At 30.3% G+C, this 16,313-nt stretch overlaps 2 protein-coding genes across 2 annotated transcripts; both read left to right on the top strand.

Annotated features, from left to right (window-relative positions):
• The first annotated feature begins 7,662 nt into the window (after window positions 1-7,662).
• On the top strand, window positions 7,663-10,883 carry LOC112803537 (uncharacterized). The gene is made up of 2 exons (XM_072237232.1): window positions 7,663-8,045; window positions 8,140-10,883. The coding sequence occupies exon 2, from the start codon at window positions 8,366-8,368 to the stop codon at window positions 10,829-10,831; it is 2,466 nt and encodes an 821-aa protein (XP_072093333.1). The 5' UTR covers window positions 7,663-8,045; window positions 8,140-8,365; the 3' UTR covers window positions 10,832-10,883.
• Window positions 10,884-11,626: 743 nt separating this feature from the next.
• Window positions 11,627-14,026, top strand: LOC112799693 (B3 domain-containing transcription factor VRN1). Its single transcript, XM_025841745.3, has 4 exons — window positions 11,627-11,825; window positions 12,362-12,728; window positions 13,123-13,238; window positions 13,607-14,026. The coding sequence occupies exons 1-4, from the start codon at window positions 11,739-11,741 to the stop codon at window positions 13,898-13,900; spliced, it is 864 nt and encodes a 287-aa protein (XP_025697530.1). The 5' UTR covers window positions 11,627-11,738; the 3' UTR covers window positions 13,901-14,026.
• The last annotated feature ends 2,287 nt before the right edge of the window (window positions 14,027-16,313 follow it).

Consider the following 16,313-nt stretch of genomic DNA (forward strand, 5'->3'; position numbering starts at 1 on the left):
AAAAAAAAAATAATAATATAATAATAAATAAATAAAATACTAAAAAAACAAAAAAAATAAAAATTTTTTTTTCTCTTTTCCTCCATTTTCTTTTATTGCATTTGCTTATTTTCATTCATTGCATTTTAATTTTGTTTTTTCTACCTTGTTCTCATTTTATTTTCTAAGTTTTCCATTTTAATAATGGTGTTGAACTTTCCTACTCAATTGTTGAGACTTTCTTACATTATTTTGGTGCTTCTTGACTTGTTTGATATTGTTGGGTGATGAAACTTTTGAATCAATGCTTCATCTTGTATGACTCTTGTGTCTTTGTGCATTGATATGACCTCATATTGTCTTTCATGACCCATTTCTTCTCATTTAAACTTGATGCTCAATATACTCTTCATGCTTTAACTTTACTCTTGCATCGAGCTTAATGATATGCCTTAGCTTACATTGTTTTCTCACTCACATGCTTAGCTAACATGTAGTAGAAAATCATACTCTTATTTGGCATTAGCCCCTGCCTATGTTCTAATTGCCTTGATATCTTTGTTATAGGCTTAATTTTCTTTCCTTTTCTTTCCTTTTAGGTTGGCCACCAGAAAGAAAAAAAAGAAAAAATTTCTAAATGGGGCAACAAACAAGTCATCCGCACAACCTTTTGAAGGAGCTCATCAATTGTAGCAACCCATCCACCTTGCTCTTCTTTGCATGCACCGAGGACGGTGCAATCTTCAAGTGTGGGGAGGTCGTTCGACCGATCTCCATGGGTAAAAATTTCCTTTTCAACACCAAATTTTTTATTTTCTTTGTTAGATTAGCTATTGCATTGCATGATAGGCATGTTAGTTAGAATTTGTACATATTTTTTACCACCTCTTTCTTATTAGGACTACTTGGTTAGGGTGATGATTTTCTTTCCAAGAAACTGTTTTAGCGCACCCTACCAATTTGAAAAAGAAAATTTGTGGAACTTGCTTGAAAAAATTTATTTTGGAACATGATTTTTGAGCTAAGAACACAAGCTTGTGAGATTTGAGCCTAATTGTGTGGTTACATCTTATAACCACTTATTTTTCCTTCTTGTGTGCATTATTCTCTTCCTATGGTTGTAATCTTTGATTTGTTTGATTCTTTATGTCCATTATTTTATGTATTCATGCATTTATATGATTGAGGCCATTGTTTCATTAGCTCACTTACCCAAATAGCCTACCTTTTACTCTCCATTGTAACCAATTTTGAGCCTACGCTTAACTCACTTATTCTCAATTTTAGCACATTACAAGCCTTAAAGTGAAAAACAATAAATGTCCTTTATTTGGATCATTGATTAGCTTAGGCTAGTATGTGTGAGCATCATTCAAGTGTGGGAAACTTGGGAGGGACATTGGTTGAGGTAAAAGGATGTGTTTTGTCTTGTACTCTTATATTTGGGAATTGGGTACATGCTCATGTATTGATCAATTGTAAAACCTTATGCATTGATGCTCTTGTATATAGGAAGAAAGAAAAAAACAAAAGAAAAAGAAAAGAAAAAAAAAAGAAAAATAATATGGAAAAGGAAAGAAAAAATATAGAAAAAAGAAAAGAAAAAAATAGAAAAAGAAAGAAATAAAAAGGGGACAAAATGCCCCAAAAGTAAAGTCCAATAAAGATCAACGCATAAGTGTTGTGAAATGAAAAGGGATACATGAGTATGTAAAAAAGTGAGAAATGGGTAGTTATGTTAGAACTCAATTGTATAGGATGTCATAGGTTAGGTGGGAAGTTTAAGCTTATCAAAGATTCAAATTTTAAGCTCACTTGACCAACTATGCACCCTATCTTGACCCTAGCCCCATTACAACCTAAAGAAAAGACCTCATGATACTTGTATGCATGCATGAAATATATGTTGAGTGTTAGAAGAAAAACAAATCTTAGAAAGCATGATTACGGGAGAATTGAGAGAATCAACCCTATACACTTGAGCGACTAGAGTGCAAACACTTCCGGTGAGGGTTTGATGCTCAATTCCGTGATTCCCAGCTTTCATAAGTTTTCTTCTTGCAAGTCTATTTGAACTTCAATTTTTATATTTGAATTGGTAGGATTCATGAATCGTTATATGATCTTGACCCTACTTGTGCATGTATGACTTGGAGGATTGATTTATTTTTAACCAAGTAGGTAAAACCATTTTGCATTTAGTTGCATCCATTTAGATAATTGCATATATTTTAGGTTGCATAAAGTTTATTTACATTGAATAAATGTTGATACCCTTTGTTTCTCTCTTGGCTTAAACATGAGGACATGCTTGGTTTAAGTGTGGGGAGGTTGATAAACCCCATTTGTAGGGTTTATCTTGTAGTGATTTTTGGAGATTTTATCACCTTTTATCCACATTTATTCAACGAAATAGCATGGTTTTGTATATTCTCCTTTAATTGTGCTTGAATGTGAAAACATGCTTTTTAGGTCTTAAAATAGCTAAATTTAATTCACCTTGATTCTATTAGATGCCTTGATATGTTTGTTAAGTAATTTCAGAATTAGGAGGCAAAGATTGGATCAAAGGGAATGGAGAAAAAGCATGTAGAAATGGAGAACTCATGAAGAAATGAAAGAATCGCAAAAGCTGTCAAGCCGACCTCTTTGTACTTAATTGACCATAACTTGAGCTACAGAGGTCCAAATGATGCGGTTCCAGTTGGGTTGGAAAGCTAACATCCGGGGCTTCGAAATGAAATACGATTTGCCATATTTGCATCGCGCATAGGGGCGCGCACGCGCATGGTACACGGACGCACCGATGGTGGCACATGACCCACTTAATGCAACACGTGGCCAGCGATTTTAGAAGCCTTGTGGGCCCGATCCAACTCATTTCTGATGCTATTTAAGCCAAGGATTGAAGAGGAATCAACATACTTTTGATCATTAATCATAGTTTAGTTTTAGAAGTAGTTAGAACTAGTTTTTAGAGAGAGAAGCTCTCACTTCTCTCTAGGATTAGGATTAGGTTTAGTTCTTAGATCTAGGTTTTAATCTTTGCTTCCTTCCACTTCTATCTCTCAATTCTTTGTTTCTACATTCATCTTCTTCTATTCTTTTGTTGTAATTTCCTTTATGTTGTTCTTATATTTTGTTGTAGATCTAGTATTGTTCCTTCTACTTTCTTCCAATTCAATAAAAGGTAATTCATAATAAATGTGTTTCTTTTAATTGTTGTTGTTAATTCCTTTCAATAATTGTTGTTAGATTTCATTCTTGTTGTCAATTTACTATGCTTTTCTTTGGTGCCTTCCAAGTGTTTGATGAAATGCTTGGTTGGATTTTAGTATAGATTTTGTTCCTCTTGGCTTTGGTAGAGTGATTAGTGACTCTTGAATTATCTAATTTCTTGTTGATTGATAATTAGAGATTGCTAATTGATTTGAATGCCTCTAAAGCTAGTCATTCCTTTAGGAGTTGATTAGGACTTGAGGAATCAAATTGATTCATCCACTTGACTTTCCTCTATGGTTAGAGGTTAACTAAGTGGGAGCAATGAACAATTCTCATCACAATTGAGGAGAATAACTAGGATAGGACTTCTAGTTCTCATATCTTGCCAAGAGCTTTGTTAGTTGTTAGTTTATTTCTTTTGCCATTTATATTTCTTGTATAAAATCTCAAAAACCCCAAAATAACTCACAACCAATAACAAGACACTTTATTGTAAGTCCTAGGGAGAACGACCCGAGGTTCCAATACTTCGGTTTATAAATTTTAGGAGTTTGTACTAGTGACAAAATCCAATCATCAGGCAAAAAATTACTAATTTCACATAATATCTTAGTATAATTAATAAAATTATTCTCCATATCATTTAACTATAGTTAATAAAATTAATATAACAAAATTACTCATTTCTAACATATATATATATATATAAAATCAAATTACTCATTTAGAGTTTAGGATTTAGGATTCAGAAACTCCAACTCTAAACCTCCAATTTCAACTTTCAATCTCTAACTTCTAAACTCCAAATCTCAAACCCTAAACTCTCGTAGTTAGTGTTTTACTTTTTTTAAAAAATAAGATAAATATATTTTGTTACAATCAAACTAATATTTGAAAAGTTTTATAAATATCTATATAATATTTTAATTTTATCAATTAAAATATTTTTAATATTTTTTAAAAATTATTTTGGTTTTTTTTACAAAATCTAATAAAAGAAAGACAAAAAAAGAGTGATATTTGTATATACAAAATACGAATAATATTTGGATATATAAAATATATCTTTTTTTAAGGTAAGATGTTCTGAAAAATTAATAATATTTTGAGTAACTTAATTAATTATAGTAATATATATGTTAAAAATTAGTGATTTTATTACGTTAATTTTATTAATCATAGTTAAATGATATCAAAAATAATTTTATTAATTATAGTAAGATGTCATGTGAAATTAGTAATTTTTTAGAATAATTTTATGTATTATATTAATATAATTTAGAAAATTAGTTATTTTTTAGTAATTTTATTAATTAAAGAAATATGATTTGAGAAATTAGTAAATTTTTAAAATAATTTTATTAATTATATTAATATGATATGAGAAATTAATAATTTTGTTAAATTAGTTTTATTAACTATAGTAATATGTTATGAAAAATTATTAATTATGTAGAGTACTCATTATAGTAAGATATTATAAAAATTAGCACAGATAGAGAATACATAGAAAGTACGGAGAATACACACAAAAGAATTCAAGAAGATAACAAGAAAAAGAAGAAGAAGTCTTATATTACACAAGTAAAGATCTCATAAACCCTAAATCTTAAATTTTAAATTAGTAATTTTTAGAATAATTTGATTAATTATATATATATATAAATTAAAAATTGGTAATTTTGTTATATTAATTTTATTAATCTTAGAAAGATTTTATATGAAATTAGTAATTTTTTCGAGTAATTTTATAGGTTTTAGTAATATGATTTAAGAAATTAGTTATTTTTTTAGTAATTTTATTAATTATAATAATATAATCTAAGAAATTAATCTTTTTTAAAATAATCTTATTAATTATGTTAATATGATATGAGAAATTAATTATTAAGTTAAATTAATTTTATTAATTATAGTAATACGTCATAAAAAATTATTAATTACATAGAGTATGAAATTAGTATTTTTTATTAATTTTATTAAATAATTGATAGGTATTATCGCTAACTTGAAAAATAAATCGAAAATGAAAAGAAAATATATGTAAAAAGTTCTAAGGTTCAAATAATAGGATGGAATATATCGAGAATAAGAAAAAGAAAAAAAAAACCCTAAACCTTAAAGGTGTGTGGTTCAAGTATTACTTTGTTACAAAGATTCTATTCTCATGGGAATTAAAGATATCCAAGGGGAAGGTGAGAATTGAAATGATGGTATTTTGATTCCCGGGAATCAAACTTGCTTAAGAATAGCTTTTCAAACTTTGAACCAAACATGGGAATATGATATTCCCATCTTAAAATTCCTAGAAATTATTTATAATTCCTCCAACCACACACATCCTAAGTCTTAAACCCTAAACTCTAAATTATTAATTTATAAAGTAACTTGATTTATTATAATAATATATAATAAAAATTAGTGATTTGTTACATTAATTTTATTAATTATAGTTAAATGATATGGAGAATAATTTTATTTATTATATAATAAGATGTTATGTGAAATTAGTAATTTTTTAGAATAATTTTATAACTTATAGTAATATGATTTAGGAAATTAGTTATTTTTTTAGTAGTTTTATTAACTATAGTAATACAATATGAGAAATTACTATAATTTTAAAGTAATTTTCTTAATCATAACAATATAATATGAAAAATTAATAATGGTTAAATTAATTTAATTAATTATTTAGAGTATAGTAATATACTATAAAAAAAATTAGTATTTTTTAGATTAATTTTATTAAATTAATTACTTATATTTCTGATAATTTTATTAATTATAGTAATATAATCTGATAAATTAGTAAATTTTTAAAATAATTTTATAAATTATAATAATATGATATGAAAAATTAGTAATTACTAAATTAATTTTATTAATTATAATTGTCATAAAAATTAATTAATTATTTAAAAACGCCGAATCTTGTTTTAGGCTTTGACAAAATATTCGACAACACAGTTGAGAAAAATACGAGTGGTGTGGCCATGGCGGATTAACAGGACGATGCAGAACATTTTAGAACAAAAAGCTCTCAAATGGGTCTTCGCTAGTGGTAATGGTGGCGTCAGGCAAAACCACATGCACTCAATGCTCTGTTCTCATAATTTCCACTGACCCAGCTCATAATTTGAGCGATGCTTTTCAACAGTGATTCACAAAAACTCCAACTTTAGTCAATGACTTTACCAATCTCTATGCTATAGAAGTAGATCTCACTATTGAGTATGAGGATGTGGGCACTTTTAAAGGGATGGACGATACGAGTCATGCAATTTTCGGCAGAGTGTGGACAGTGACTTCGGACGTGCCGGAGAAGACGGTGCCAAAGCCACTATGGCTAAGTGGGGAAGAGAAGGAGTTGGTAGCGCGAAAGAGCGAGTAGGAGAGGCGGTGGGGAGAGTTGAGTCGTTGTTGATGGTGGAGATAATAGAAGGGGCGGAAGCTTGCGGCGACAAAGGAAGGAGAAGAAGAAAATTTAGAGAAGAAAGTTAGCAGCTTTTAATAATTGAGTGAAATGTATTCATTTAAAAAAAATAAAAAAATTATCCCTCTATTTTATGTGTAATTAGAAAAAAAAACCCATAAAAATAAATATTTTGATTTTGATACTTTTTGACTGACTGGTGCACCAAAGATTACCTTAGCGTTTCCGTGTGCAAACTACTTCTGCGTACTGAATCCGTGCACGGGATACTTATCACAAGTGACAAAGTATTTATGAACCAAATGAAATAATAAAAGAATGACTCAAAATTAAGGGGGAAAAACTTACCAACTCATACTGAAAGCTATGTACAAGAGCTAACTTTAAAGAAACCTCCTTCATGGAAAGGTGTTGTAATCCCTGGAAATGCAGTTCATCGGTACAGCAAAAATAAGGAATTGAAAAAACACTTTTTTTGGTTAAATAAATTGATTCGTTCTTCTTAAATATTATAAGAAAAGAGCGAAAAAGAACAGGCATGTCAAAAGACTTGGCCTGCTAATATACAGTGTTAATATTATTTTTTCAAGGTAATTAAGAGTTAACTTTAACTACTTGGAATATAGAAATTATTTTAATAATTGTTTAAATATAAATAATTTGAAAATTCATTTAATTGATCAGAATGAATAAACAAATAAGCTTTTGTTGTTCCCGCAGCTGGAACACTTTATTTTACAATTATGACATACATAGCAGAATATAAACAAAAAATTAATGGCAAAGGACATCAGATCCGATTCTCATGTACTAGCTTATCGGATCTTCTGTACCCTTTTCCATTTTAGGGTTATGTTGCCTATTTTGTTCCAATATTTCATTTTTCTTTTTTCTTTCTTGGTGTATTGTCATTATTGTACTCAGTGGCGGATCCACGGGGGACCTAAGGTGGCCATGGTCCCCCCCAAATTTTTTTTAAAAAAATAGTAAATAGTAATAATTAATAATATTAAATTTTTTTATATATAATATTAAAAAAATATAACTTACAAAATTTTATAAATTAAAAAAACTAAAAACTGCATTATGTATTAGATATTTGAATTATTGTTGTTCTTGTTAACAAATAGCCCATTCTAATAATTAATAAAAATGGTTCTATTATACTAGCCCAAGCCCATACTATTAATTAAAGTAACCCTAGTACATTTTTCAAATATTTGTTTCAAACTATCATAGGCATAGCGCCACTTTTCTCTCTCTTTTAGTGATTCCCAAACTTTTGGTCTTCTACTCTTCTCATTCTAATTTTCTTTCCATACCAAAACAAGACATATGAAGAAAAACCATTGAAGAGAAGTGAACAACAAAATATTAACCATTAAATGCACAACAAAGATTCAAAGAGGTATATTTCAATTTTTTTTAAGTTAATGACAATGTCAAGTATTATTTACATTATTTATTTAAAATAATTAATTTATTTTTTTTATAATGGACAGTGTTCAAAGATTGAAGTGAGGACAAAACTCAATAGAATTATTTTTTTGTGAGACTTGGAACAAAAAATAATCAGGTAAATCAATAACTTTATTTTTGGTTATTATATTTTTGTGTTTCTAAAATTATTTGTTATTGCTCAATAGGTTTAATATTTTTTTTAAGAAAATAATATATATGCAATTATTTTTGTTTTTTTTTTGTTAGATAGTTCAAGTTAAGTTAAAAATGTCAAAGATGAAAACAATTCACTCATTTTTCAAGAGAAAAGAGAGAATATATGATGAACAAAATTCAGCTTCAGATTCTTTGAGTAATGTTCAAAATATTATTGAACAACCTGTGACACAACTTGTTGAGCAAGATATTCAACCCCCTGCTTCCAAAATAGCAAGGACTGAAATAGATCAAGTTAATATTGATACATTGATGCGTGATCCCGGAAAGCGTCCGCAAATTTGGAATTATCCTATCAATCAACAAGATGAAATCCGTAGAGCATACATAAAGTTTGGACCATATCAATTTATTATGGATGAGTACCCTCTTTCTGGTCTAGAAAGTCATCCTCGTCGTTTCAAAGCTCATTGGTTTAAGAGTTTTTCTTGGCTAGAATATTCGCCAGAAGTGGATGCTGCATTTTGTCTTCCATGCTATTTATTTTCTAGAAAATCAAGTCCATTCACATCAGGAGGATTTCGCAATTGGAAAAAAGTGAATAATGGAAAGGATTGTGCATTTTTATCTCATGTGGGTAAATCTCTTAATTCTCCTCATAATATTGCTGTTAAGTCTTGTAAAGATTTGCTTAATCAATTATGTCACATTGACAAAGTATTGGCTAAGCAAAGCTCACAACAAGTTTTAAGCAATAGATTGCGTCTTAAAGCCTCTATTGATACTGTCAAATGGTTAACGTTTCAAGCTTGTGCTTTTAGGGGACATGACGAGAGTCATGAGTCTCAGAATCGAGGAAATTTTCTTGAAATGTTAAAATTATTAGCTTCTTACAATAAAGAAGTGGATGCAGTTGTTTTGGATAATGCTCCTCAAAATGCAATATACACATCACCTTCTATTCAAAAGGAAATTCTACATGTTTTTGCTAGAAAGGTGCAAAATGAAATTCGCAATGAGATTGGTAATGCAAAGTTTTGTTTGATTGTTGATGAAGCTAGAGATGAATCTAGAAGACAACAAATGGCACTTGTTGTTAGATTTGTTGATAAGCATGGATTTGTCAAAGAAAGGCTAATAGATGTTGTTCATGTCAAAGATACTACTTCTGCTACTCTAAAACAAGAGATTTGTTCTGCATTATCTCATCACAATCTCAACATTCAAAATGTTCGAGGTCAAGGGTATGACGGAGCTAGTAATATGCGTGGAGAGTGGAAAGGGTTACAAGCTTTAATTATTCAAGAATGTCCTTATGCATATTATGTTCATTGCTTTGCTCATCAATTACAGCTAGCTCTTGTTGCTGCGGCTAAAGAAGTTGTTGATGTTCATGCTTTTTTCCAAAGTTTGAGTAATATTATCAATGTTGTGTGCTCTTCTTGCAAACGCAATGATGAATTACGATCTGCTTATGCAACTGAAATTTCCCATTTAGTTGCAACTAATCAAATTGAAACAGGAAGAGGAGCAAATCAAATTGGCACATTAAAAAGATCAGGAGATACCAGGTGGAGCTCTCACTTCAACTCAATTTGTAGCCTTTTACGTATGTTTGGAGCAACAACTTCAGTTCTGGAAGATTTGGCTACTAATGGATCTACATATTCTCAACGTGGTGATGCTACTTATGCTCTTAAATCTTTATTATCATTTGATTTTGTTTTCATTTTGCATATGATGAAAGAAATCATGGGAATCACTGATAAACTTTGTCAAGCATTGCAACAAAAATCTCAAGACATTTTGAATGCTATGCATCTGGTTTCTAGTACAAAGTCATTGATTCAACAGTTAAGAGATAGTAGTTGGGGAGCACTTTTGGAGAAAGTTAGTTCTTTCTGCAATGATCATGCTATTCAGATACCTGATATGGGTGCTTCTTTTAGTGACATAATTCGGTCTCGTCGTAAAAAGGATGTTGTCACTGTTGAACACCACTATCGTGTTGACATTTTTACTAGCGTGATAGATTTTCAATTGAAAGAGCTAAATAGTAGATTTAGTGAGCAAGCAACCGAGCTCCTCATACTGAGTACATCTCTAGATCCTAAAGATGCTTTCAAGTTATTCAGTGTTTGCAACATATGCAATCTTGTAAAGAATTTCTATTCTTTAGATTTTTCTGAGCAAGAAAAGATTCAATTGGATTATGAGTTACAACATTATGAACTTGATGTGGTTAAAGCTCCAGATTTTCAGAATTTGTCTACTCTTGCTGAATTGTGTCAAAAATTGACAGAGACAGGAAAATCAAATATATATCCTTTAATTGATAGATTAATTCGTCTTGTTTTGACTCTTCCTGTGACAACAGCAACAACTGAACGAGCCTTTTCAGCTATGAAGATTATTAAAACAAGGGTTCGAAACAAGATGGAAGATGAATTTTTAGCAGATTGTATGATTGTATATATTGAAAAGGAAATTGCTTCAAAATTCACTTCAGAGATGATAATTGATGATTTTAGTTCCATGAAGCATCGTCGAGCAAGTTTAAAAATATCAAAATCTTAAAGTATGTAGTTGAACATTGACTTTTATATAATATAATTATTTTTTTGATATATATGCTACAAATCATATTTTGTTAATTTTTTGTTATATTTTATATTTAATTGGCCCCCCTCTTATGAAATTTCTGGTTCCGCCATTGATTGTACTACTCTGATCATCTGCAACCACCCTACATAACACACTACATGCATGCTAGCTGTTCAAAACAAAAGAGAAGACTAGCCAACTAGTGATGAGTTTGTTGAGAAATTAATCTGTTATTTAAAAACAAGAAAATAAAAGGAAATGACTAACCAACTCCTTTTTTTTCACTATGCTTTCTAGTTAAGTTGCATTTAAACTCCTTTAATATTTTTCTTATTTTTTCTCATTTTCTTTCTTTCTTTCTTCCTTCCCAGAACTTTACAGGAGAGACTATGAATATTTGCATTGATATCTTATAGACTTATACTACCATTTGCCGCTTCTCATCACTACCCGTCTCTCTCTCTCTCTCTCTCTCTCTCTCTCTCTCTCTCTCTCTCTCTCTCTCTCTCTCTCTCTCTCTCTCTCTCTCTCTCTAAAGAGATGTAAACTTGTTTCTTGCTTCAATCTTATGCATCCTATTTTTCAAAAAAGAAAAAGAAAATAGAAAATAAACATTTTATAACTAGTTGTGTTTTCCTTCTTTTCCCCTACTTAGGCAGAGAAAAGTAGCTTTTGTGTCTTGGGTTTTTAATGAAATTAGAAAAGAAACAAACACATGCAGATATAATTACTAGTACAAATATATATATATATATATATAGTTGGTAGACAGGATCCCTTTCTTGTTTGTTTCTTTCTTTCTCTGTCAATTGTGATTGAGCAACAATATATAATATTCATAGTGTTTTATATATAGACCTAGTTTCCAATTTCCATATCCATGGCGATTCATCAACAACGTGAACACACTAGTGTTGTCAGTTTCTTCAAGATCATTTGTCGTTGGCATATTCTAGATGAGAAGATTGTAAGTTCTTATTCCTTTTACTTATGTAGTCATGTTATATTTATAATTTTATATATTATATACCTCTTGTTAGTTACGATTTTTTTTTATAACCAAATTCAATTCAACTTTCTCTGTCTCTCTTTCTCTTTTTTTATAGTCATTCATGCTCAGTTTTTAGTTCAGAAAAGATTATGAACTATGATTAACTATCACTTGCTTTATATGCTGAATTATTGGTGGTTATGTTTAAAAATTGTTTGGTTATTACTTCTTTTTTCTTTCTTTGAGGATATGTATTCAGTGATATTTGAATGAATAGAGTAAAAAAAAAGTGATAAACTTATTTGCTTACAAGAAAAAAAAAGCTAAGGTGATTTTATATATGACTGTGCATAAAGTTACTTCTTAGGGAAAAAAATAATAAAATTTGCCTGTCCTTCTAAAAATACATTATTCTCAGTCGTCAAACCGTTTGGAAAAATTCCAGATTTAGCATTTATCCGATACAAATACGAGTAGTAGAATAGTTGATTTTGTTGTTCTTCAATTGACAGAAGCTTCCAACGGAATTCACAAACAAGTGTGGATTGAAACTACCAAATCCAGTTATTCTGAAAGTTGTAGATGGCAACCAAAAGAAAGTGCATTGGACCAAAATTAATGGTTCCATTTGGTTTATTGGGAAGGAATGGAAAGAGTTTCTTGAGAACTACTCTGTCTCACACGGCCACCTTTTGTTGTTCAAATATTGTCTTGTGGCTTCATGTTTTGGGGTCCAAATATTTGACAGCACCACTCTTGAAATTGACTACCCTTACCATGAACTCAACTATGATGATTATGAAGATTATTATGAGGATGATGATGATGAAGATGTTGTTGATGTTGTGAAGCTTCAATATGATCAATATCAATTGAAAGGTATATTACTAATATCATGATTTTCTATTCATATATTTTATATATCAAGCTATAATTTTATGCAATATTCTAGAGTTTTACAAATTTTTATCTTTCAAAATATATGTTTTTACATTTTTGTTCTTGGTTTTTTAGTTAAATATTGACATATGTTATACTAATATTTACTTTGTTGCATTGGGTTTTAAAAGTATTCAATAAAATAAACTAATAATGGGGTACCAAAATAAAAATTTTAAAATATTTATAGACCAAATCAACCAAAAAAATCTGTAGATATCAAAATAGAAAAACATATTTTTTAGCTGCAATTAAAAGAATATATTTAAGTTTATATTTAATTATTATTACCAGTAACATGACAATACCCTTTAACTGAAATACTAATACGTAGATAAAAGTGAGAGTATTGCTGATGCTATAAGAAGTGACAGACTAGAGAGAAAAGATAGCAACCCCAGTTTCGAGGTTGTCATGCAGGATTCATATATCAATGGGGGAAGATGCATGGTAAGTAATCAATATATTTTTCAGTTTTGTTTTATTTTAATTTTTTTTCTTCTTAATTTATATTTTTTATGTTGTTTCTTCTTAAAAAAAAAATTCTAACTCCATCTCTGAATTGTGTCTTACAACCATCAATTTTTTTTATTAAATTATACATAAATTTTAGTTTAATCTCTCTTTTTAAATTTTTTATTTTAGTCTTTGTTAATTGTAAATTGTTTTTCTGTCCATTCGTGATAGTTAATCAAACTCTGCTCTTGATGGTCATATTATTAAAAATAATCAAAATTAATTTTTTTTTCTTTTTGTTATTGTACTACTGAGGTGCTAACATATCACCATTATATTTTTTTGAATAAATAATAATTTAGGCCGTACCATCTAATTTTGCAAGGGAGTACATGAAAGAAGGAGGATACCTACTAAGAGTGGCGGATGGGAGGACATGGAAAGTGATGTACAAGACTTGGAGTGGAGATGGGATGCCTTGCAAGAAGTGCAAACTGCAAAAGGGTTGGGCCAAGTTTAGCCAAGGAAACAAGTTAGAGAAGGATGATGTCTGTGTCTTTGAGCTGGTTAATAACAATTGCAATGGTAGTTGCTCCACCATCATACCAACCTTCAATGTTCTAATCCACCGTAACCACATCGGTAGCAGTTATTGATCATGCCTAAGCTAGTTTATTATGTATGTAGTTTAATTTGTTCTTGTCTTGTGTTAGTTGTGACTAGATTGTGTGTTATGACTTATTATATATGTTACTATTATTATAATGGTTTGGTGGTTTTTATTTTGCATGCATGTATTGACAAGACTATATTATGTTTAAATTATTAATTATTAGTGAATTTAATTTTATGTTATTATTAATATATACAATGTGTATGTATTAATTACTATATAGGACTAGCTAGCTAGCTAGCCAGAGGGATTTACCAAAGAAGGAAAAAACAAACAAAAGCAGCAGCAAAAGAGTAAAAAGTTGAATAACCATAAACTGACAATGGAAATAACGGGGTCAAAGATATTATTTTGGTAGAAGAAAATCGGATCATGTAATAATTATGTTGGAGGATATGAAAGAAGGAAGAAAGAAAGGAGAGGACATTGTGAAAGAGGACTATTAATTTCAGTTCAATTTTATTTAGTTATCAATATCAATTTATAGACTGCAAACACATTTTTCCGAGGGAGACGTTCAATGTATAACAAAGCAAACTATGAAAGTTTAGTATAAGCATTTTCTTCTTATTATATTTTCTAATAAATAGATATGTATCAAAGCAAAATATGATCGATCAAAGTCCTAATTAAAATTAAATCCACACTATACTTCTGATTTTTTTTTTTTTTTTTATCTCAGGTAGTAAAGCGAAAGAAATGTAAATGGAAAATGGAATCCTAGGCTCAAATAAAATATATAATAGAGCTAATATTAATATATTCAATGATTATGTGGAAGAGTATATTAGTAACTTCCGTTTGGAATCATGGAGTGTGATAACTGATAGATATAGAAGAATGTTTTAGTTTAAACAAAAATTATTTTTAATAACAATAATATAATAATGAGTAAATAACTATTTTTAGTTTCGAAAGATTTAAGCGCAGATAAATCTATTCATAATAAAATAAAATTAACGTAGTATCTATGAAAGATAGATTCTAATTGACAAAACTAACCAAAATCTAAAAACTTATTTAAAATTTTAAATTATCCTTTCTAACATTTTACCATTAATCCACACAACTTTTTTCTTCTCCTTTCATCGTCACGGTAACACCCACTCCTGTCACCAGTACCAAACACATGATCACTACCATTATACCTTCTCAACTGAGAATTCTTTGCTGTACCAACTATTCTAGAGACAAAACTTGTTAACAATGGTGAACTGAGATTCTACAAGTCCTGTGTTGTCTCCTTCACCTTCCACCTCCACTTCCACCACCATCTCTTCAACCTCAACTACTTCAAATTCTTCGTCTTCCACTTCTTCTAGAAGGTTCCCTTTTCTTTTGTTCTCTCGTTTCATGGGGAGGCATTCTTGCCTCCGATCAGCAAGGTGAAGGCCTCCGCCATCGCCATGCCGCCTGCTTAGCTTCTGGCAACTCCAAGAAGGCCGCTGCAACTCCTGAGCGGTGGAGGTCAACTCCTGTGAGAGGAGATCAAGGAAAAAAATTCAAGTCCCGGAGATCAACACCAATGGCATGGTCAGATTTGAAACTCGAACTTAGGTCCAAATAGACTCTATAAGAGTGTGAATTGCACTGTTGGAAATGAGGCAGAAAAAGTGGTGCATGCATTGCAGCAATCGATAGTTTTGGATGGTGGTGGTAGTAGAAGATTTTCTCACTTCTTTCTTTTCGTTGTTTCTACAAGTGGAGTTGACAACAATACTTGTTGAAGAGATGGTGTTGCACTTTTCTGCTACACTCCTTACTTAATTGAAGGGTGACTTCTGCGGTATCATAGGATTCAGTAGCTAAGGATGATTAAATTTTGACCGGCCAATCTCGTAATGACATGTGGAAGAAAAAAATTTTCAATTTTAATGTTGCAGCACAAGTACGACAACTGATAAGTAAATTACTGCAAAGATATTTGGGAATTTTCCAACTAAAAATATATTTTTGTTATATGAGCCTTAATCTAACGGACCAAACATGAAATAGAAAAATAGTTAGATATCTAAAAATATTAGAAAATAAAAAAAATATAATTTTTAAAAATACAATATAAACTAATATGGTAGAAATTATTTTTTATATAAAATACACATTGGTGTATCTGCTGAATATTGAGGAGGGAGGTATTTTGCCGCTTTGTGGATGTCAGGTTTAACACGCCGAGGACGTGGTGATAGAGCCCGTAGGTGTTGTGAGAGTTTCCTGCCAACACGCAGGAGGTGTAGTGATGTAGCGGATAGAGATAGGTGGCAGTGCTCTGCCAATTCGCGGGGGCGTGTTGCCTTGGAGTCCATAAAACGTTGCAGGATTTTCGCTTGCTTCTGAGGATGAAGTAGCTACAGGGGGGAGGGGGTACATGCTTGTCTACATGCACGAGACAACGCCCC

The sequence above is a fragment of the Arachis hypogaea genome, chromosome 5 (assembly GCF_003086295.3).
Source record: "Arachis hypogaea cultivar Tifrunner chromosome 5, arahy.Tifrunner.gnm2.J5K5, whole genome shotgun sequence".
NCBI classification, from domain to species: Eukaryota; Viridiplantae; Streptophyta; class Magnoliopsida; order Fabales; family Fabaceae; genus Arachis; species Arachis hypogaea.

Excerpts from the sequence above, each read along its gene's own strand:
- LOC112803537 (XM_072237232.1), top strand. The coding sequence starts at position 8,366 with ATGTCAAAGATGAAAACAATTCACTCATTTTTCAAGAGAAAAGAGAGA.
- LOC112799693 (XM_025841745.3), top strand. The coding sequence starts at position 11,739 with ATGGCGATTCATCAACAACGTGAACACACTAGTGTTGTCAGTTTCTTC. Across the intron at positions 11,826-12,361 it reads ATATTCTAGATGAGAAGATT|AAGCTTCCAACGGAATTCAC; the intron begins GTAAGTTCTTAT and ends TTCAATTGACAG. Across the intron at positions 13,239-13,606 it reads TCAATGGGGGAAGATGCATG|GCCGTACCATCTAATTTTGC; the intron begins GTAAGTAATCAA and ends ATAATAATTTAG.